Source organism: Lepeophtheirus salmonis, chromosome 1 (genome assembly GCF_016086655.4).
Source record: "Lepeophtheirus salmonis chromosome 1, UVic_Lsal_1.4, whole genome shotgun sequence".
In the NCBI taxonomy this organism is placed as follows: Eukaryota; Metazoa; Arthropoda; class Copepoda; order Siphonostomatoida; family Caligidae; genus Lepeophtheirus; species Lepeophtheirus salmonis.
This window is the reverse complement of record NC_052131.2, coordinates 49,011,392-49,035,849: the sequence shown is the minus strand read 5'-3', so window position 1 is coordinate 49,035,849 and position 24,458 is coordinate 49,011,392. Positions and strand designations below refer to the sequence as shown.

At 31.8% G+C, this 24,458-nt stretch overlaps 1 protein-coding gene across 1 annotated transcript in view; it reads right to left on the bottom strand.

Moving 5' to 3' along the window:
- LOC121131893 (uncharacterized) overlaps positions 1-24,458 on the bottom strand; it is a 148,001-nt gene that overhangs the window by 58,752 nt on the left and 64,791 nt on the right. Inside the window, exons 6-8 of the mRNA XM_040727291.2 lie at positions 7,133-7,341; positions 6,664-6,808; positions 2,445-2,643 (exon numbers count right to left, since the gene is read on the bottom strand). Coding sequence (XP_040583225.1) covers positions 2,445-2,643; positions 6,664-6,808; positions 7,133-7,341 — 553 coding nt within the window. The remainder of the gene's footprint in view (positions 1-2,444; positions 2,644-6,663; positions 6,809-7,132; positions 7,342-24,458) is intronic.

Sequence of the window (24,458 nt, the reverse complement as noted above, 5' to 3'; positions counted from 1 at the left end):
TTTACAATTTTGAAAAAAAAAAATTTTTTTATATTCTGAGCTGTGTTTTTTTTTTAAATTTTATATTATTGTCGAAATACTAAAAAAAGTCAGCTTGTAAATTTAAATGTTAGTTTTTTCTTTTATCACTTTAAAAAAAAACACTTTACATTCCTTCAATATTATAAAAGATTTATCAAAAAAACAACAACCTCAAATGACCCTGTTTGGATCGCAGGAACGTAATTATGTAGACCATTGCGAGTCAGATTTGTCTCAGAAGACGAAAGGTGTCCCTCTTTAAGCTAGACAGTACATATAGTTAGATCAATTCATCAAGTGACCTTATGACGCCATCCAATGGACATTAATAAGATTTTTTTAATATAAAGAAATACTCATACCATTTCCACCTTTCTTCAAAAAAAAAAATTATAATGGTTAAGTCATTATTTTTTGAAGATATCATAGACATAGCAAAAAATATCCATTTTTACGCACGTTCAACATATTTCCGCATTATTTTAATAGTCAAAAATATAAGTACATATAATAAGGAATATTTGCAAGTGACTAACATGTTCATTACTAAATTCATCTATAATTGGCATAAAATCCTTGATGAGGCAAAAAAAACAACAACTTCAAAACGACAAACCTAATTACAGAACATAATTCAAAAAAATTATAAAAATTTAATTCTACGCCTTTATATTTATTATTTGAATGCGTCATCTTTTTGAACATATGTGTAGTAGATATCTTTTAAGCTATTAAGACGATGAAAAATATTTATATTATCTTGTGTATAGTTACATATAAGGAAATAAAAAGAACATGGAAAGATTTAAATGAAAATAGAATTTGTTAAATTAAGTCAGTCCAAGGATAGGGTATTATATTTTATATTTATGTATGTATTCAAGATAAAATATAGAAAACGAACATATTTTTTAATGGTAAATCTACATAAAATTGCTTGTATAAGTTGATCTATAAAAATAATTTTAGAAATGTCGATTAAAAGAAGGTTTTCTCAAGCTGTTCCGTGAAAGAAGCTCTGGGAACCATTTTTTTAATTTATTAAAAAATATTCACCAAACCTATTTTGTAACTATGTACATATCCTATTTGAAATAATATTTGAATAAATCATATATCGAAATACAAATGTATGGCTACGCTTTTAATAAAAAAATACTAAGCAATTTTATAATGCAGGATCAAAGAAAATACTATGTAGCGTTTTAATATTATGAACTATATATTTGTAATTCATTTTGCTAAATTGGGGATAAATAAATTAACAATGATAGCCTGTCATTACTTCAGACATAAATAGCAGTTGTTATAATTGACAACCAATTGATATCAGGCCTTATTCCCGTTTCTTTTTTTATGAAAGATTGAGTGATATAATAAAGGTAACGACGTGACAATAACGAGAAAAATATTACAGTTGTATTATTTTATAAAATTAATATTAGTTTACAAACACGTATTAATTCTTTGATAATTGTAGGTTGTGTGATTTAGAAAGTATTTCTTATAGACAAGTACAGTCGATGGGGAAGAGGGGTAAATTATTTCATATGGGATACATTTCGAGGTAATTTTTTTGTGTGTTATTTCTATTCCAAAAGAAGGACTTTTACTTCCTAGTGCTAAATGAAATAAAAAAATAAAGGTTATGCCACTAGTTTGCGGTAAACTAAATTTACTACAATTTCTCTTGGGGTAACGCTAAAAAAAATACCCGACCCCTGCCCTAATACATATAAACTTAATTTTAATTAATATTGTTAGGGCTCTGTAAACAATGTTCCATCTTATCAAGGGATGTTAACGTGGATAACCATATTTTGATTACTAAAAAAGAAGACTCTTGAACCGATCTGTTTATGTTCTGTTTTTTGTACAGGGAATTAATATTTGCAAATTTAATCTAAAAATAAATACTGCTGTTTTTTTTTATCGGTAAATACGTTTAGTCTCTTAGTTTTCCTTTATTGGACTTTAGTAGAATTCTGCATTTCCTAAAAAGTCCTACAAAAAACGGCATTTTATAAATTTATCAAAATTTCCCAGGCGCCACTGGCGATATTCCCTACAAAAAGAGGTCAGTTATTCACCTTCTTCAAAAGTATCAATAATTTGGGAAACCTTGGATTAAGCCAATATACTACATTTAAAATTATGATCCTATTATAGAAGAGCTTATTTATTTAGAAAGCGGTTGAAATACCTTCCGTGTTCCGTTTAAAATAGCCAATATTCATATATCTAGAAGAATTTTGCTGAATAAAATTTATCCCGCATGTGTTTCCCTAATAAAATCATTGATATATTTCCACATGGCAGCTGAAAAACTATGTATGTGGAACGGAAGATGATATTTAATAATTTAATTTAATTTATTAACCTATTTAAGGTTCAGAAGAAAAAAATGCATGCTAAACACTTACCCAAAAGGCTTAATTTTAGAGTGTGTCAATTGATGTATTTTCCAATTAGACTTGTTTGTAAAGGATTTGTCACATTTATCGCAGAGAAAGTGACCACTCTTCATATGCACTTCCCTTTTATGTCGAAGAAGACCTTGAGTAGAGCCAAGGATCTTGGAGCATACATCACATTCAAACTCTTTCAGATTTGATGGCTTTCCTAAATATATTGAATAGTTATATATAAACTTATATAATAAATACAGAACGGGCACCCAAAACATGCAGAAGGCATTAATTTACAAATTTAACCGCGTTATTATTAATTACGAGGTTTCACTATGCAACCAAACGATAGCTAAAACAAAAATAAATATATCCCATTTCATCAACATAACAAACTATCACATTGTTGCCTACAACATCAATAAGTCAATTACTGCCCCATAAAAAACCAAGACTTCTGCATCAACAATATGGCTGACTTCTGGCCTGCATCCATGTGGTCCTTCTATAGCCTTGACTCAAACACTGCACTGCAGTTTTGAGGGTCTTGGAGAAGAATGTCTCCTGCAGCTCTCATCCAAATTTTCCCTTCAAACTGCTGTCATGAGAGCGTGGTACAGCTTTCATCGTCAAGAGTTGTCAATCTGTTTTCCCGCGTTTCATAGCTGTTATTGTTTGTAAAGGAGAACATATTGAATAAAAAATATAGCTAAATATAGTATAAACAATTCACAAACTTTTTTTTTTTTTTTTTTTTTTTTTTTTTTTTTGATCCTATAAAAATTGTTTATTTCCTAATTTAGTCATGCTACGGCAAGTTTTGGATTCCCACTCTGTAGTATATATGTAAATTAATGTGTTGGATGAATAATAATAATTATCTCTTTGTCCCCATGGGTTAGTACAAATCATGTTACATTCGTGTTGTGTTTAGATATATACAGCACATGTACACATATGTATGTACATAAGGGAACAGGAAAAAATGAAGAGCTAACATGACTAACCCCTGACTGTGAGTCAGAGTTGAATAATTAAAAAAACAACAGAAATACTATTACTCTGCTACTATTAAAGGGGAAATATGGGATGGGAAGAGGTCGTCGTCAATTTATTCGTATATATTTTTAGAATCAGTCTATAACATCCGTTAAACTGAAATTTCTATGTACATATGTGTACTAAGAAAAGGAAAGAAGATGGGAATTGAAAGGTCATCAGTTCGTTGGAGTTGATCCTTTATAACTTGGGTTACTACATCATGTGAAAAACTACATTCATTAAATGTATGTGTCTTGAGTTTGTGTATCACAAAAAAAAACCATCATAAATATGACTTTGAATCCGAATATGAACCAAATGATTTGTAGGCAGAGTGGTTTTACCGTACAAGCCCTCTTCATTCTTTTCTTTTTTTTTAAACTAATTTAGAATCTTTTTTGGCACCAGTAGCGATGTAGCGAAGAGTTTATCCTCTTAGGGATTTTGTTGCATGATATATTCGCCACCTTTTTATAGTATAAAGTCCGCGAAAGCAAATTGTCTGCACCAATTAGAGCTCCATATAGCCATTGTTACTTGTAATTGATGTTGCGTTATTAAAAATAATTTTTTTTGAAATTTCTCCGCATTCATACTCTGTATTGTTGGTTGTGAAACGTTATCAAACAACCACAATGGAGGCAAACAGACTACAGATTGTAGATTTTCTCTGCTCTGTAAAGGAGTTCGCGGACCTTTTTAATTTCTCTGTTGAGATTGTCACTAAAGTCAAGTGGTTCATTAAGATCTTTAGAGTTTATTCTTTATAGCTTGGATTGCTGCATCATATCAACTCAATTCATTCAATGAGTGTTTATTTAATTTGTGTGAAAAAACAAAAAAAAATCAACAATAAATATGACTAAGAATCTGGAAGTGAATAGATTTATTATTGGCTTGGGGGTAGGGACTGGGGGTTTTAAAGTGACCAAAGATACATTGCAAGATTTTATTTTTACTAAAAAGAAGTCATTTGAAAAAAAGAAAGGGTCTCGTATTGTGAAATCTAAAAAATAAGTGAAATTATTTGAAAAAAAATGATTCTAGGTAATTTTTTCGCCTCTTGGAATTGTTACCGCATGACATATTTACCTACTTTTTATATTCATTCCTTTCAGTTAATAGCTTTTCTTACATTTCTTCAAGCATCATCCAAGATCATGACCATGAGTAATGTGCCATTAGTGAAAGAGTCCTTTCGAAATAGACTCATAATCCCGGATCCGTGACTTCTTATAAACACTATTCCTTTTTATTTCCTAGCTATTTTTTTTTTGCCTTCTTCTTATCAGCAGCTAGGATGCAATAGTAAAAACTCAAGGTAAAGTTTGAATCTATAGTATAAAGCATAAAAAGGCGGGGGATTTTTATACTTTATATTCAGTATATTTATCTTAAGAATTCAATTTAGCTATTATTAAGTAAGGAAAATAGTTCATTGTGAAATTTTATTTAAATAAACTACGAGACTATAGCTAATTGGGGGCAAAAATTATGAGAATAGTTGTAAGTATGTTTAAACTCAATAGATCTTCCCATATTCAAAATAGCTGAAACTGGGCGTAGTCATACTATTGAATCTCAAACTCTCCCAATTCATTTAATTACAGAGAATAGTGTTAAATACAAACCGAATCTTGCTACTTGATTTTATATATGGTTAATATCTATAACGATGAGCTATATGTATATCTCAAGAGTAGTAGGGGTGCTCACAGGGGGTGGCTGGAGAACAAAGATTTAAAAAAATACAAGCCCTCCGCAAAATATTATCTTCCCCTAAGTATATACTATTGTATATCAGCTATAGATCAAAAGAAGAAGAAATGGATATGGAGAGGAAAGAATGAATGAATATTGTATATAAGGACGAAGGAGTAGGGACTCATAGATCCCAGATCATTAATATATTACGACAGTACTCATTTACTAGTGGAACCATATTTATAGCCATGGTTCTTGAAAAAATCTGAATAACCTCATTGATAAAAATAAACAGTCAAGACTAAAGGTAAGATTCAAACTTATAGCATAAAAACAAAAAGCGGTGAATATGGCATGCAGAAAAGTCTACAAGGAGTGTAATTACCATAGGTGAAAATGTTTACAAGAAAATGACCTAGAATAATTTGTTTCAAGTAATTTAACTTATTTTTTTAGAAAAGAAAATGCTCTAAATTTTTTTTCTAAAATGACATTTTAGAAAAGATTAATCCTTTACTAAAAACTATCAATGGTGGGCCCCCTTAAAATCGCTCTAGATTGGGGGAGCGGTTGTGATGATGTGATAAACACAAACGGTTTTGAACTAAATTTTGAACGTGTTGGTCACAGTCCCCCGTTCTCAATACCAAGACCAAATCAGCTATATTTAAAAATATATATATATTTGCTGAAAAAAAATTAACAGTTTATTTCTCTTGACACGTATCCTTGGTCTTGGCTGATGTTGCGTTATGTTGACTCGGCTCGAATAAAAATTTAAAATCTAGGATCGACACAATATTGTTTAAGTAGGTTCGATTTGTAATCACTCACCCTCAGCAATTAATAATGATATTGATTAATTAGTCATAATTTATAAGTTTAAGGCCTAAAATTGAGCTTCAAAATCCTATTATTAATATATTTATGATCCTTCATAACTTCTTAAATATTAATTTTTCTTTTGTTAAATCCTTATAAATATTTAAATGTTATATTTTTTTATTTAAGAGTAAACTTTTAGCATCATAATCCAAGTAGGTTTTATTGGTTATGTATGCCATCTTGATATATTATTTATGTCTACGTGATTTTAAGATGACCTGCCACCCCTTTTCTCTTCAAGGAGGGTATAGGTGGTTTTAGAGCTTACATACCCCTAAAGTGGGCACGTGGTTTATGAATGACTCCTACTATAATTTCATGACAGCCAGGATCAGGAAGATCAAGGGTTCATTGTCTGCCCACTTTTTGAGAAACAATAACAATGAAAAGTTGGTTGTTTCTTGGATCATCAGAATGTAACGTCATTATGATATTGGCAACCTTCCCCTCTCCATTCAGGAATTGGTTCTGACGTCTCTGTGAGGGATTGAACACAGCACTAGATTAATGTATCTTGTGTTCTACTCACATTTTAGAAAAATAAAATATGTAGGTATGTTTATGAGCGATTAATTTCTAAGAATATAGACAAAAATGTATCTACCATGCATTCGTTTCTTGTGTATCTTTAGTTTCTGAGGTTGTGAAAACTTTTTTCCACAGAGATCACAAAGAGGTATGGAACGATCCGGATTGAGAGGACATCCATAGCTACGATGCGTTTCCAGATACGACTGTCGAAGGAAATACTGTAAAAATAAACGTACATGTCAACAATGCTTAATACTCAAACTAACATTTATAATGTATTTTATATTTATAAAGACTCTTTTTTGATTTATGTACTTGTTGTAGTAGTTCAAAATGTTTGTTTTTTCTTCATAAAATAGAAATACTTATACTAAATGGAGGCGTTTAAAAAGTTGACAACGCCCGTTTGATAAAAGTATTTTTGAGGTACATACTTTAAAGAGTGAGAGAGGATGCCACCCATGGAAAATCATGGTGTAAATTAGGTAGGATGGCATGCAAAAACTATATAGTGTTTATTTATAGAATCTGTGAATAATTACTTTTTTGCAGTATTGGCATTGATGCCCACCTTGACCACGATGAAGATTGGATAAATGTGATACAAAGTTTTCCTTGCCAAGGATACCAATTGCGCAGATTTTGCAATGATATTTGCGTATGGTGAGAGAGTAGCGGGGATCATGAAGAGATTTGATATGGAGTGCATAGTGCAAAACATGAACGAAACTCAGGTTACATCCCCCACAATCTAAATAAGGGATAAAAAAGAACGTATTAATTGCATCCCTCTTATATGTAGATTTACGTCTATGAGTCACACATTGATGGATGAAGGAGACAGACAAGGAGGAATAGAAGGATAAAATAAATTTAAAAAAGATTCATTCAGAGCTCGAGAGTTATGATATGAGACGCACACACACACACACTTCTTAGCCCCTCACTTTTTACCGTCAATTTCAATTATGGAAGAGGAGGAGGAAGAAGACATGTGTCAAGGATGAGGGTTCGAGGTTCTGTTAGTTATGTATGTATGAGGGGAAATGAAAAGAACATAATAAGAGGGTGAGTCAGTCTTTCTCCAGCCATGTAAAGTACTAAATATTGATGAAACAGTCCAATCAATTCAATTGTATTTATGTTACACCGACGCAAGAATGTATTTGCAAGTGGAGAGGGCAAATTATATACTGATGACGTCATCAGGGGTGTTGGCGGGGTTTTCTTTTTAGGGGAGGGAGCACTACTGTTGGTTTTTTTTTTGACAATTTTGACAGAATATTAAAGAAGTTTCTTTTTAAAAGCGATACAATCTTTTGAGAAAAATTATAAAGTTAAAACTTTTTGAAAGGGATAAAGTTTCAACGAATAACCTTTCTTTCATTTTTTAAACTATTATAAACAGTGTTGTGCTAGTCTTAATTTATTCGGCCAGCTAAGTGTTAAGACCGGTCCTATTAACCCCTGGGGCCAGCCTTTAGGACTCCCAATACTAGAACTAATTAAAATATAGTTGAAGGACTTCATCAAGGACAGATCTTTATCAATTTTAGGACTGAACTGGACGGAACTACAGTTTTCAGTCCAAAATAAGGATCGAAACGACATTACTTATAAGATATATGGATTTTTTGCGGCTGTTTTTTTCCAATTTTACATGTTTCAGAGAAATACAGATGGGATCGTGGACTTTAAATGAGGGGATAATTTTCATGATATTATGTATGTTGGGTATTTATTTTTGTAAATAGTAGAAACCCATGAAGAAAAAAAAAGTAACTTTTTTTTTCAAATATTACAAAATAAAAAATCTGAAATTGTGACATTTTAATTCTTTGGGTAAGACGCATATTCTGTATTTCGATAAATGTAAAAATTACGCAAAAGTGGGGTGTAGGTTGAGCCCTATGGTTCCGGCCAATTGTATGTTCGTAGAGTATTGATGGGAGTGTGAGAATTTTGGCTAAACCCAAATTCCAATAGAGGAATTTGTATCTCAGAAATCGAGAGATATTCATTTTTATTGTATACTAGTCATTAGGAGGGATGAAAATAATAATATTATAAAGAAGATTTTGTAGCTGCTACAGGTAAGACCACATGCTTATTCGTTTTGGGCTTTTGGAGGGGGGAGTTAATCCTGTGGACGCCCCTGCGCTACGTAATTATATTTTTTTATCTTTCAAGGCTGTTGTCATTATTTTTAAATTCTTGAAGAATGAACTCATAACTTATATAAAGTATAAAGTAATCAATACTGCTTGAAAGACGACAATAAACAATGAGGATTTGTTGTGGAACTACAATTAATAGTCCTTGTCGGACTCGGAGTAGAATTGAGGATATACATCAAGTACTTCCTACCTATAGCTAGATACAAAATGTGAGTTTTGTAACTTCCTTCCTCTCATTGCTGTTTCCAGCTGATCTAATAAAAGGTCATCACAGTAAAGCTGCCATTCTCCCAAGCATTCTTTAAATTATCAGGAAGGCCACGTTAATTTTCGGTATTTTTTTAAATTGTTTTCATCTATTATCATTAGTAGACTACATGTCACAACAAGTGTTTGTTTTATGATTAGTCAAAGTTAACAATAAACCATCAATTTACTTTTATTTTTCTTCTTTTTAACCAGTTAAGGATTTTTGATTTTGATTTAGTTACAAAATTGACTTTTATTTTGAATCAATAAGAAAATCGACTTATCCCACAAAAAAAAAAAAAAAGATATTTCATGAATAAATAAAAAAATTCCATACGCTCCGGACAACATGTAAAAAGAGGACATGCCCGGGCAAAAGAGGATAGTTGGTGTCATGTGGTGTCTATATTGTGTCATGACTAAAATGTTCGGTCTATATAAATATACGCTATTCAACATACATAAAAAATGTATATATTATTTGTTGTCAGCTGTTTATTGTTCTGATTATTTTACCCCTATCAGTGCTCTGTATGTTGATTGGTTGAGTTCAAATTAGTTCTTGCTTATGTGCTGTGAATAATTTCCAGCACTGATTGAATAATAAATCTATAGTTGGGAAGAATTGGCTAACTACCGGAACATTAGTCCACTCAAGAAATCCTGATCGCACTACCGCTCAATTAAGTAGGAGCAGCGCTTATTTTTCGCTGGTATAGGTCCATTTGAATTGGACAACTTTTATGGTTACAATTCATATATATTGCAAGTTTAAGTGTTTGTTGTCACGATTTGTGACAACCATACATTATTTGCAATAGCTTATAATATTCCAAATGATTGATTTATTTAAAATAGGGGTGCCAATAATTTTTTATTTGACTTTTGTTGTAGCTTGGGCACAAAAAGTTTTGGAACCACTTTCTTAGGGGACATGTATTTACGAAGTTTCTTGACCTATCATCCGGTTACATTTGATAATTAGCTTGAGCTTCAATAATGATTTCTCAAGTTTTTGAACAAATCCTTGTTAGGGATTTTGAGAACTTGTGTCAATTGATTACAATAAAAATATACAAAAATCCTATTTCAGTTGAGAAAATTCGTTTACAGAAAATAAAGATTTATCTTCCAACGGTATTCCCACATAGGAAGAAGCTGGTGGTGTTTCTGAGGAACTGATATCTGAGTCTTCTTAGAGTGGCTCAGAATGAAAGGTAAACTTGTCAACCAAAAACTGCAGAGAGTCACACATACAGCATGGAAAGAAAGATTCTAGATTATCTTGAGATATAACTGCAACCGTCTATTCTTTCAATCTTTCAACTTTTTTATCTTTCAAATTTTTTGATGTTATCTCATAAGAAGTAGAAACAGAAAAAGTAATGCAAACTTATGTAAATGAGCGGAAATTCTAGAGATTTTATCGTTCTTATAAAACAATGAACACGCTACCGCTCTGGCTCAAAAACTTGAGAGTCGCTCACTAATACTTAGCTAACTACCAATTGATATTTGTACTTTTTTCTGTTACTTATTGGAGGAAAGGCTGTAAGATACTACATAGGTATATGAGTCTTAAGGACTAACACTTTATTCTTCATAACCAAAGCTGAATTAATATAGATTGATTGTTTACTCTTTAGTATATATACTAAAGAGTAAACAATCAATTTGTAACCAAACCTTTCAGACTAACGTGGATTGTCAGGTTAATATTTGAAATTATATTACTCCATAACCTTTGTGCTCATTGGCATCAACCGTGCTGAAGCCTTGATTACATGATCCGCTGAGAAAAACCTGCAATTCTTGGTGATGATAGTTTTTAGGAAGCTAACACTCCTGTAGAGTGTTTGTTAATCTATTCTTGAAAAATGACACACAGCTAGGTATCGATAATGTTCAAATCTGGCTTATGACTAGGCCCTATTTCTGCCTTCACGAAAAATAGGACACTCTCAGGTAGGAATGACTGAAAGTCCTTTGAGGCATAGCATGGAGTAGAGTCCTGCAAAATCACCAATCTGTTCAGGCCAAATTCTTACTCCATCACTGGTAGTAAGACGTCCTTCAAGACCTCCATATGCTTAGCTGTATTGATTTGAAGTCCAGCCTCGAAGAAATGTGGTGGCATGAAAGAACAATCACTGGTCACATCTCTAAAAAAAATGACTACCACCAGATTCTTGTACTTCCAAAATATTGGGACTTTAGTCGCATCACCGGTAATTATTCTTGCATTTTGCTCATTTATTTCTGCGGCTACCCCAAAAAATTTCTCATCCACGTGGATATTTACTTTTGAAGCCCAATTGTGATTCACTTAGTTCAAAAGATTTGGAGAGTGATCAATTCTTATGGCATCGTCATTCATCCAGTCATAGCAAATGTTTTTTAGCGCAAAAATCAAAGTGGGAGCCAAGATATAGAATTTTTAAAAATTACCAATTAATATCCAAAGCCATGTACATATTGACTTGACACGTCTCATGATTCCTTCCTGTTATACACATAATATATTATAAATAGCTCGTAGACAAGTATTGAGACAATTAATCTTAATTATGACACTGAAGAAATACTATAGTTTGTCACGATTTCCATCCAACCCATTAAATATTAAAAGTATATATCGAGTCAAAGATGCACTGTACATAAATATATACACACTCTATCCATGGACAATCTCTTGATCTACCCAGAGTTGAACAAGTTAATGTAAATTAACTTAACTAAGATAAGTTAAATAGTTAAGTTAATTAACTTTTAACTTAAATAGTTCATTATTTAAACGGTGCTACTTTAACTATAACTAAAGTTAAAACTAAAATTAACTTTTAACTTAACTAGTTAATTTTTTAAACTGCATTATCTTAACTTTACTTATTTAATTAAGTTCAAGTAAAAATCCGCAAAGACATAGTTGAACGTGTTCCGTTCCATATTAGCCTCCTGTAGTTGTTATCATACGAGACAAGCTTTACTTGCATTGTTTTTCACTTGCTGTTGGGAGTTTGAATCTGTATTTTTTTTTCTTTATCGTTCAATTGGAAGTGGAAGAAATCCCAGTCAGACCAACAGAATAAGCTTTATAATGTAGTCTTGATAAATTTATCAATTCCCTTTAACTTAAATATTTATTTTTTAATATCAAAATTAATATTAACTAAACCAAGGTTGGGTATAGTTAATTTAACTTAAGTTATTTTAAAGTTAATTAACTTAAAATTAACTAGTTAAAAAAATGAAACTCGAAATTAACTTTAACTCAACTAGTTATACAAAAATAAAATAATAATGAACTTTAACTTAACAAGTTAAAAAGATAAATTAGCTTGCCCATCACTGGGTCTACCCCTATTTAACAGCAATTTCCTTAATGTTAGTTAAATATTATGTAGGATATATATGCATATTCCCATGACTTCGAATCACAAACAAACAAGTTGATTTTCATGTTTTCATTTCTTTTTTTCTAAAGATTCTCTGTAAATGTGATGAAGATTCTCCTTAAGATTCCATCGTAGCAATAAAAAAAATAAAGATTAAATAAATAACGTACTTTTATTAATTATGCGTTTTCATTGAATATGCATATACAAATCGCTGTAGGTATTTTTATAATATGGTGTGCGTCAACATGAAAACAATCTTGAACAAAATTCAAGAAAAGGATAAAATCTTTCATTTGTAATTTTACTTCATATATACAAACAATGGGATGATTTAGCATACTATTAAGTAATTTTAACTATAGTCTTTATTTGATTTACGAGACTTATATTGGCCCAGATCTATCTCCTTTCAAATTATTATGAGCATTAATTTTGGCAAATATAAGACCAATTTGCGACACACACAAAGATTTAAAAACTAGAATAATTTTGAACAATACAATATTATTCACACTCAGTTTTGAGTAAAATAAATCTAACTTATTTTCGTGTTGACGAGCCACATTTATTTTTTTGTTATTTTTAATTTGTGGGATGAGTTAAAAAATGCAAGATTAATACCTATATTTAAGTAGCTATATTGGGTTTAATAGACTTATAGTAGCCCCCATATAACCCTTTACAAATATAATATATTCATATCTCATTTTTTTTATTGTGATGATCATTTTTGGTTGTTTTAAGGGTGCCATTTGCACCACACCCAATGGATTAATAGAAATAATTTGTTGATCAATTTTATAATTCGTCCAAAAATACAAATTTAATCCACATACTATTTCGAGAAAAATCAAGCTGGCTTGATTTTGTGTTCACGGGTAACATATGTAGATACACTATTGTTCAAATTTGTGGGATGAGTAAAGATAATAATTGTTTTCCATGGTTTGGAACCTTTATTTGATTTAAAAACTGATATTAACCCTATAAGGTCCTTGGTCCTTTCAAATATAATGAATTCATTTATATTTCTCTTTTTGTGACAATCAATTTTTGCTACTTTAAGGGTGCAATTTTCGATACACCCAAAGTATTAATATGAATCATAATTTGTTAATAGAAATTAACGAATATTTGTTGTTGAAGTATAAAAATGTAATTCATACTCAATTGAGAGAAAAATCATCATTTTATTTTTCTTTTGTATTGAAGGGCACATGTATAATTTGAAGCATACATGTAGATTAGAAGATGCAATGCGGCTTATGCATTGAACTTCGATTAAATGTATTACGTATATTCTTCTATTAATATATATATATATATTTGAGTTGGCAAACATAGAAATAAATATGTAAAATGTATTTTATTTTATATTGCGTATGTTTTTGTTATTATTAAATACATTTTTAAAGGGGTTAGTCATCATCGAAGTAACAAGGCTGGATTATTATAACAAGTAGTTGAATGTCTGTTTATATATGTTTAGTATTTTACAAAAAATATTCGAGCTTCTCCATAAAGGTGTTGTTGCTCTATATATTTATTTAATTTTCAAATTGAAATTTTTTTAACAAATAAAAAACATATGTATATTACTTTGACATCATTATGAGTCATTGCAACCTTAGTACAAAGAAGATTCCTTAGATATCCTAAAAGACCTTAAGAGGATTCTAGGAATTTTAAAAATGTTATTTTTTATAAATGGAGAAAAAATGGTATTTTCAAAATATCTTGATTAATTTATTTATAACTATCTATTTAAAAAAAAAAAAAAAAGGAATTTTATGAGTATATTTGAAAAAAGCAGGAATTCCTACGATAGAGCTCTACTACTACTACGATCCATCTTTCTAAGGATAAATAACAAGTGTTTTGTAAAGTGGAAATAATATATACACATCATATACAGGGTAGGGTAGCAAAACGTGGACTCGAGACATGGACTTAGAAATACTTTAATAATTTTATATTTCTAATAATAGGGGGGGGGAAATGTTAAGAAAACATGTAGACAAGTTTTTTTAACTTAATATGGCCACCTTCATTATCAATCCCACCCTTTACAGTCCCCTGAAGACCATGCAGGAGTTGATGAGAAACTCCTCTGACAAGTTGTTCCATACAGCTGCTATGTAGTACTTCAGTGAGTCCACATTTGTCCTGTTGGTTTCCCTCTCCAATGTTCCCCATATAGAAAAGTAGAGTAGGCTCAGATCTGGTGAGGAAGGGGATATATCTCTTTGAACCAAAATCGAACCATGTTATCTGCGAAGAACTTTTGGCACTTGGCGGACGTATGAGAGAGGGAGCCGTCCTGAGTCCACGCATAGTTATCCTCCGGGTAGTTGGTCTTTAGCCATGGCAAGATGGTGTACCTAAGCACCTTATAGTAGACCTCCTGACCGATTTTATGTTCAGCATTGAAAAAGAACTGAGGCCACAACGGGAAAGAATATTGTTTGGGCCGAATATTTGGTGTGGTAAACCTCTTGTACTTCTTCTTTTATTTCCGTAAGCCAGCGGTCGTTACAGAGGTTATGGAATTGATCAAATCTTCTTGTCCGAGAAAATATTTACAATTTACCCATTTGCCTTGATTCATGTGAGGATTTTCTTGCGCCTCTCGAGCTTCCTGGCTTTCATCCCATCTGTCAGAAGGTAGTGTTGGGTCCTTGTGAAAGAAACTAATTCCAAGTTGTCCTAAGAGCAACAGAGAAGTCATTGGCCAGACGACTCATCCATTTAGTGGGATCTTCCTTCATATTCTTCTCCAAACTTAACAAAAACTTCGTATCCCTCTTTAAGTTATGCCCTCTACTTCCTGACATCCTGGAGAGGTCTTCTCTATTTTTTCTTCTGCTAAAACCCTTAAATATGTCCTCAATCTTCATCACATCATCTCCAGCATCTATGAGATCTGAGATGGGCTGCCTTTTTGCTTGTTGCTCGCTCACGATAATGAAATAACTAAATAATTATTATAGTTTGTTTATGTAAAAAGGACGGTGAAAACAGAATATCAAAAATAATCACTAAACCTTTTCATAGTAATGAGAAAATGAATATTAATTAAGAGTCCACGTTTTGCTGCCTTACCCTGTATATATTTTAAGTCTATTTTTAGTATTATCACACATGGAATCTATAATGGTCAAATAGATCAGTCTCAAATTTAGCAAGTAGACTAAGAAATTAACACAGCTCGTTACTATGATATTTTTCCCCCCGATAAGGTCATTCAGAGGCTGCTTTTGACCGAAATATAAACTCCTTTCCCTTCTATCTTTCTATGTATATCTCTGTCTCTCCTCTTCTCCATCTGTCTCTTTCTATATCCTTTTTCTCTGTCTCTTTTCTTCTACCTTCATTCTTTATTTCTATTCTCCTCTATTCAACTTTTTAATGCAGGTACCTTCTGCTTGTGCATATATATATAAACATTTGGAAAGATATTGTCAAAAATGGGGGCTTCACCAAAAGTCTCATTAAACAGTGACTTTGAACTCGAGGTGAAAAGACTCGTAACTCAACTCGAACTTAAAGAGCGCCGTTATCCCACTAAAATAAATATTATTTACTTTTTGTTAGCTCTCATTTTTGCTATTATACATATTCAGAGTTGCATAAAATATGCCTTGTGGTATGAAAAAATATGAACGTGGTAAACAGGCATCAACAGGGGGTGGGTGGAAGGGCCCCATATAAAGGAATTTTAGCTTTTTAACATCTGAGAAATACTATTTGTCTACATTAGCTTAAACTGCTCCAAATACAGCAAAAATATTTTTCCCATTCAAAATTCAATATCGACTGTATTTTAAAGCAGTCAATTGTACATACTACGAATATAGTTCAAAACTACAGGGTGAGGACCCAAAAATCATGTTAGTTTCAAAGCCGTTTTCACTTCTTCATTTTTTTATTTTTTGTCATTTTTATGGCAAACTTTTATTAATATTTCCCCCTCCATTCTGAATGATGGTGCCAATACAGGGAAGAACAGAAGCACCCTCCAAGACACTTCAACCAGAAAAGTCCAGGAGTTTCACTTCGGATAAGGACAAAGGGCAGAAGTCTGCCGGCTTGAAGGAAGCCATGTTATCCCTGCAAAAATGCTACACCTTTTTGGACGTGTGTGCTGGGTCGCTGTCTTGGGTAAACACATAGTTGTACCTGGGCATCGTGCTCTTCAACCATGGGAAGAAGTGTTACCTGAGGACCTTGTGTAGACGTCCGTGCTGACTTTAGTGAACTATGGGGGTATCTTGCTACCGTCGGACGCCACGAAGCCGAGGACCATGACCTGAGCTAGATGTTTGGTCCTGAAGATTCCCTGGACCTGATCTCTTGTTTCAGTCAAGAAGCAATCATTTATCCTGTTTAGAACAGCGTCGAAGATATTCTTCTCTTATGCGCGGAGGAGATCGCTCACCCTCTGCAATAATGCTTGTTGATCGTACATTGTTTATCGTATAAAAACAAAACAAAAATTAAATTGTAAAGAGTAAAGACTTTTAGAATTGAGGTTAGACGCCCTCGAAGAGGATTCTAATCTTTGAGTCCACACCCTGTCTTTAAGCATTTTCGTTTGTCAATAAGGCCTGTATTTTAAAAATTGAAATAGCTGAGTAAATCTGTTATATCATTCCCGTCTATCTTGTTTGTACGTACATTTGCACAAACAAACATAGATATTGTATATTAGTGTTGGGGTTCAGTCTTGAAATCCTAAACCGGAAACTTTTTTTGTACCGATCTAATTCGATCCTTAAAAAAAAGCATGGATGAAGATGGGTTAGACAGAAAAAAGATCGATATGGATTGATCACAAAAAGTTAATCGTAAAATACGGCCTAAACCGATTTCATAGATAAATTGTCAATTTGTGTGTTTTCAAAATGTGAGCATTAATTCGATTTAAAGTTTCTCATCTATTTACAGGGACATGAAAGGATGAAAGTTGGTACATTATATGAGACCAAAAAAAAACACTGTTTAATTTTCACTTTACCGTCTGAAACCATCGGGGTCTCGCCCGAAATATCGAAAATCCCTTAAATGGAATGACGTAGCTTAAAGGACAAAGAGGTCGAGAGAAATTATTCTCTTGAACTCAATATGCGTAGGTTCGATACTCGGTTGTTCCTAGAAAAGGAAATATAAAAAGTCCATTCATCTTAAGCCCACTTAAGACGGAACAGGGAGGGGAAATAATAGATCTCGGACCGAATCTCAACACTAACAAAATATTATATGAATATAAAATGTATGCATTTTACTTACTACACTCCATTATAATAAGAAATTCAGTCATAAAAGAAGAAAAAAATACTAGACAGATAGGCCTAAGTAAGCAAAATATAAAATGCATTCTTAATTGTAAATACATATTATTAAGTAACATAAATTGAAGCAGAATCCACTTTTAAATAAAATGATGCCTATTTTATCGAATTTCCTTTGATTATTATGACCTTAACCTAAACGTCAACAGAGAAAATTTTTGGAATGAATTTTTCAAAATTGAGTCTAGATTTCATAAATGCTATCCACCTTTCATTCCTTCGATCATGATATTTGTCAACCAAAAACGTTTTTTCGTCAGAAAAGACAAGAACACAGCCCTCAGATTTTTTCTTGAATTTATTCTGCATCGTTTTGCGCTGTTTTGAGGTTAAAGATTGAGCTCTTGTCTTCGTAAGAGACTTGAGGCTCAAAATTTGGGCCAAAAGGTTCCTCATTGTCTTAAATAACATCCCATGGTCTCGAACAAACTTGCATGCACTTGTAGAAGGGTTGGTTTCAATTGAGTCTTTCACTTCAGTATTTTTTGAAGGTGTTTTTACTGTGTGAAGACTGTTCAAGGGTTGGGAAATCATTAAAATTAGGTCTCCTTTAGTCCAACCTCCTCTTGATCCTCCAAACAGTGTTTCTATGGATTCCAAATGTCCTTACGATACTCTTGTTTTCCTCTCTAGTGAAGATCCCCTACGTCATTTTTCGCGTTACTTCTCCATGGTCAAATATCTTAATATGGAGGCGGAATCAAAAGAAACTTATTTTGTACGCATCATTAATTAAGATTTCATGCAACCTCTTGAAAATTTGTGACAATTGATAGCAAAGTTATAGCGTACTAAAGTTGTCCACCAGCTACTCGTACCCACCCGATATTCTTTTACGAATTAGCGTTTATTTTTTATTAACAAATTATTCTTATGAATCCTTTGGAGGCACTCTAAATTGATTTTTAAGTAATTAAATTGATTGTCACAATATAGGAATGAGAAATTTGCATATTTTATATGGAAATTGTGAATATAAGTAAGTCTCTTAAAGCAAATAAAGAAACTTAACCGTAACTATCAAAAACTACTTATTACCATAAACTATTTTACCTCAAAAATTTTGATAAATTCAATTGCAGGGAAATCACTAGACATGTTAAAATATGTAGAAAGCCTATTAGACTGCTAACTTTGGGAGTGTTTTCTTTTTATTATTATTGTTGAATTATTTTTAAATCATTACGTAACCAAACGACAACTGAAACAAAAACAAAAATGTGTTAGTTTTGTCTTATATCTCTAAGTGTGAAAATTTTGATGGAACGACGTAGCTCAAGATTTTGTTCAAGATTATTTCATATTGACGCACCACATATCTATTCTGACAATACAATTAAACCTAATTGATTTGGAATGATTTGTAGCATCAATAATTGAATTATTGTTATTATTATTATATTGATATATTTATGTATATTGAATATAATAAATGTAATAGATTGATATTGTACTCTTGATAAGGCTTGAAGGGAATTTTTATGAGCTTTTGTCATGCAAGATCCCTCTATGGCCTAGTTGATCTAATGTAATTACTTCTACTTCATCTTCTTCTACAACCTATCTACAATATACGTAACAGTGGATCCTTGTCGATCCAAACAAGCAATATTTATTTCTTGGATCTAACTTTTCATTAAAAAGCATCTTTAATTGGACTTAAATAAAAGATCATTTATAGTAGGAATGATTTGAAGGATCAATTTTAATGCCTGATTTTTTTGGAATTCATGGGTCCATTCCAAATATATTAGGAAAAGTATTGCTACTTGTTTATGTTTAGGGGGGACCAGAGACAGTTGCAAATGGACCCTTTTACTTTTGTATTAATACCGGTCCTTAATCATTATTCATAATTATAGCATTTGAATTACTGAACATTTTTGATATCAGTTTATCCTAAAAACATAAAGAAATCCATCTATTGATTTGGGGGGGGGGGCTAATTTTTCTGTCCTATTTATATTTTTTTATAAATTCCTCGATGTGGGGGATACAGTGCCTCCAGCCCCGCCTTCGGACGCCCCTGGGAAAGAAGTAACACTAATTTCAAACATCCCCGGCCACGGGGGAATTTGCAACACTTGACAGATTGCATTCAAAGGCAATTTATGAAGAAATATAGGCTGTTATAGTTTCTAAATAGATTCAAACAACAGCATTTTTATTTGTCATGTCTCTGAGTAATGGAGACTAAAACAAATTGTTGCAACTTTCCCATCTCCCCTAGCTACATACATAATATATGTGTTTATGTAGTCATAATAACTAATAGATATTTACTGATTAAAAAAAGAATCGTTAATTATGAAGGAGCCACATGCTTGTTTTTTTGAGCTACTTGATTACATATTATTATAGATATCTCCAAGCAATGGCTCCACCTTACTTATTTTTATTGAAAGGTTGAGTGATCATTTCTATTTACTTAAAAGAAGCCTTAAAGAAGAAAAGTTTATGGCCAACATTAATCATAAATAATAATATGTAGGCCGAGAGTAAAAACTTCATTCATTCATTGGTGATCATGTATTTTCCACTAGTCTTATTGGTTCACTAATTAATGGCTTTTATTCTTCTAATAGATCAATTTCAATCAATCTTTAAAGACGAGATTCCCCTAAGAAAAATGAAATGTTGAAGAGAATTATTTAAATATCATATAGGTATATATAAATGTATAAAAAGCATTGAATGGTTAGAATCAATTAATCATAACACTGCCTTTCATTCCTGTGTGTCTTGATCGTTTTGCGAATGTATGTATATAGGTGGGCAGTTTATCAGTTGATTTATTTAATTATATCAATTTTATTTGTCTTTGCATAATAATATAACTATTTAAATAGTTTTTGCTATTTTATTGATTCAATGACTTATTTATTTAGTATTTATATTGTAGAAGATATCCCTAATGTCTGTAGGTCCCGTAGTTTATATTTACAGGGAGAGGATTAAAAATCTAGACCTCAATATTTCGGTAAACCGAGATCTATGTTTATGAAAGTGAGCTCATCACATTTAGCTGACAAGACTGTTTAGTAAAAGTACAAAACCCTTTAAGATTTCCTACATATACGAACACCGCGCGGTCATTATTGTGTGCTTCTGTTACGGGCGCACGCCCAAGGACGCAAATAACTCCATATATAATCATGCTAGAGAGCTTATATTGATTTTAACAGATTTGGTGATATGTTGGAATTTAAAATTGGTACAGTCTGCTCAAATCGAATAACTGGAACCTGATTTAATGTAGACAACTAACGTTCTTAAGACTTTTACTTTTTGTGCAAAGGAAATGTGGCCTCCTAGCTACTTGCATGTGAACTCTTTTGAATACACCGTCTGAGGTGTCTTAGAAAGATAGTCCAATAAACGTGCACATAACAATGTTGCCTCCTTGCGGTCTTCCATTCTCCAGGCAATGACCAACATGGGCATGGAGTTCCTCATCAAAGATTGCCACAGGTTCACGGTCAGGTTGAAGCTGGAGGTGGGTTGGTTTGATTGATTTACTTCACTATGGATCCTTACATGTAATTGTGAATTGCTGAGTTAATTTTGGGAAATAAATTTTGATAAACATTATCCTTAAACTTTTTTGGATTTAAAATCCCCACCATGTTTTTATATAATGTATAAACTACATATTTATTATAATGATCACTTTGCAGAAACGTGTGGTCCAACATCATTTCCTCCATAATTTAATTAGTTGTTAATAGTTTAACTAATTATATATTTACAACTTTACAATAGTGAGGCCTTGTTTTTACGGATACGGAACTCTCTGGTACATAAATATATAGGTCACTCCAGAGAAAATGTTCACTTATTTTCATCCGATTCGAATTAAATTTGATATGTCAAATGATACAACTATGAAAACTCAGAAATGCAAGATAAGATGTGTAATTAAATCCAGGTCGGTTTTTTTAGCTTCTTTTTATGAAGACTTTGATCAACAATCGTCTTGAAGAGCCTTGTGTTTTGGATTGTAGTTTGTAAACCACTCATCTGATGGATGCATATAATGTATCATTTGATAGCGATTGAGCTATACACCATAATATGCCAGACAGCAAATTTATATTCTCTTATAAAGTAAAAAATATGATTGACCTTGTCTATATTGTTTGACCTTAAATACATTAGGCAACATATCTTCAGTACCAAATACAATAAATATCCTGTTGTGTTATAATAAAATATTGGTTTTGGGCAAGAAATAACCATTGATGGGAATTAATATTACACGTGAATTGGTTTAAAATCACGTAATTTGCTTAACTTTATAATCATTACACATCTGAAAAACATTTATTGTGAAATATTATTACATAATTTTAATTATATATGAACTAACTTACCTTCCCAAAACTCCCAAGCCAATAAACCTACCACTCTCATATATTGTATTTTGAAGTGAAATATTGATTTTATCTTGCTTGGATAAAAGTGTTATCAAAATCAGAGGATATGATGTTTGAGATATTTAAAGTAAACAAAGTTGTGGTCAAGGTCAACAATACTTTTTTATAAAAGAATATAAAAAAACTGTCTAGAGTATTTGTTGCATGACTCAAGAGCTATCAATTGATGCATTTATGCATCCATTAGATGAGTGGCTTAAAAAAACAACTTAAAGGTTTTCAAGACGATTTTTGATCAAATTCATAATGAAAAAGAGCTCAGAGCTAGATTTCATTACATATATAAAGTTTCATTTTTGGATTAGACTCAAGTCTCGTAACCCTTTCTGTAGCTGTGTCACCAGGTCTAACCAGTAACCACCTAAATTTTCTTGAACTTTTGCACTATGTTTGGGTTTCAATGAGAAGATCTTACTTAGTATGATTAACTAGTTAGTTACCTCTTTTTTTTAGATCGTTAGATAAGAAATTTCAAGCGTTCTCTCAGTCTGTATTCAGAGGATCAAGATAATGTAGATTGATAACTTCATATTTTTGCATCTTGTGTATATATATGTATAGCATTGTCCCTTGAACTTCGTTTCCATCATATCCTACAAGGTAACGTCCAGGAGGTTGCAATCAGTTGAAAAAGAAGCTTTACAATATGCTAAAGTGGACGTACATCACATCATGACAATTATGGGAGTGTGTGTGTGGATACTCCATTTTGTTAAAAATTCTAGTATTTTTTTTCTAGGAGTGTTATATTTTATTTTTTTTCTTCAAATTTCCCAACTTTCAACTCATTTCTTCCGACTCGGATATGAGCGGACTTCTTTATTGAAAACAAGTTGGATTTATTCAATTTTTTAACAAAAATAGTATAGGGCTTTTTTGACCAATAATTAGGTTTATTTTAGATGACATTTTTTACCTTTGTTGGATTCATTTCCCTAGCCTTTTACGATATTTAGTTTAATGACGGGTTTTTTTAATAAAAACTATATTTCTATCAATTTTTAAAGTGTCCTTTTCTATTATTTTTTTTCCCAAAAACATTCATTTAAATCATCAAAAATTCCGAGTGACATCCCATTCCTCCACTAAGATACTCAGTAGGAAGAAACCCTTTTCTTGCAATAACCCTGGCTTGTAGATATCATCAGTAATACGGAGAAATCCTTTTTTTTTTGTTATCTAAGACTCTTCACTCCATAATATAATGTAGGCTTATTAAAGAGGTTATTAACGAAAACTCTAAAATACATAGGAATTGAGAGAAAAAGCCTAAAATTTGATGGGACAGGAATTTATAACAACCCTGTATATTTACAAAGGAACTTTTACTGCCTGTTATAGGCGTATTATATACATATTTAGTATAATATACTTTGCAAATTGGTTTATGAGCACGAAAAAAGAATCATGCTCCAAAATGGCTTGACTCAGAGGATCGTCCTTCATCATTATATTCAAATCGTTCTCTATTAGTGAATCAATGTAGATGTATATATGTACATTGTACATATACTGGAATAAAGGCCTATCCATCATATTATATATATATATATATTAGACTGTCCTATTTTAGGCTAATATTTATCTCCCCCTGCACAAAAGACCTTTTCTGTTAAGGAAAATCTAAAAAAAAAAAAGACTCTGGTAAAGTTTGAGGATTCTCAGGCCACTTTTGGCGTGATACAAGCCAATTTAAAAATGAGTGAAAAGTTATACTTTTATTGTTTTTAGTATTCGATTTAAAAGTAGTGCTTTACCTCCCCCCCCATCCACCCACCAAAAAAAAATAGAATACATATGCATATAATTAAAGAGTAAACCTATTTATATAAGTAACCAGCAGAGGTGCCCACGTTGCTGGTTGAATAGAGAGGAATAAAAACAAAGAATTAAGGTAGAAGAAAAGAGATGGAGGGGGAAGAGAAAAGAGGAGAGATATTTAGAAAGAGAGAAGAGAAAAAATATATTTTATTTTGGTCAAAAACAGCCTCTTAAAGACTTCAAAGCCCCAAAAAAAAAAAAAAAAAAATATAATAATATATAAGAAGAACATCCTTGTATATTTTATACGTCTACATTCGACATTTCAGACTGATCTATGCGATTCTTATACCAAAAACAGACTTATAAATATATATAAAATTATATTATGGGTTTGATAATGTTTGGGGCAAAACCTTCCCTCCCCCCCCACAAACGGTGAAAGCTACATCGTCTCTGTTGTATATCTTTTTTTAAATCATGTCTAAGATGTGCT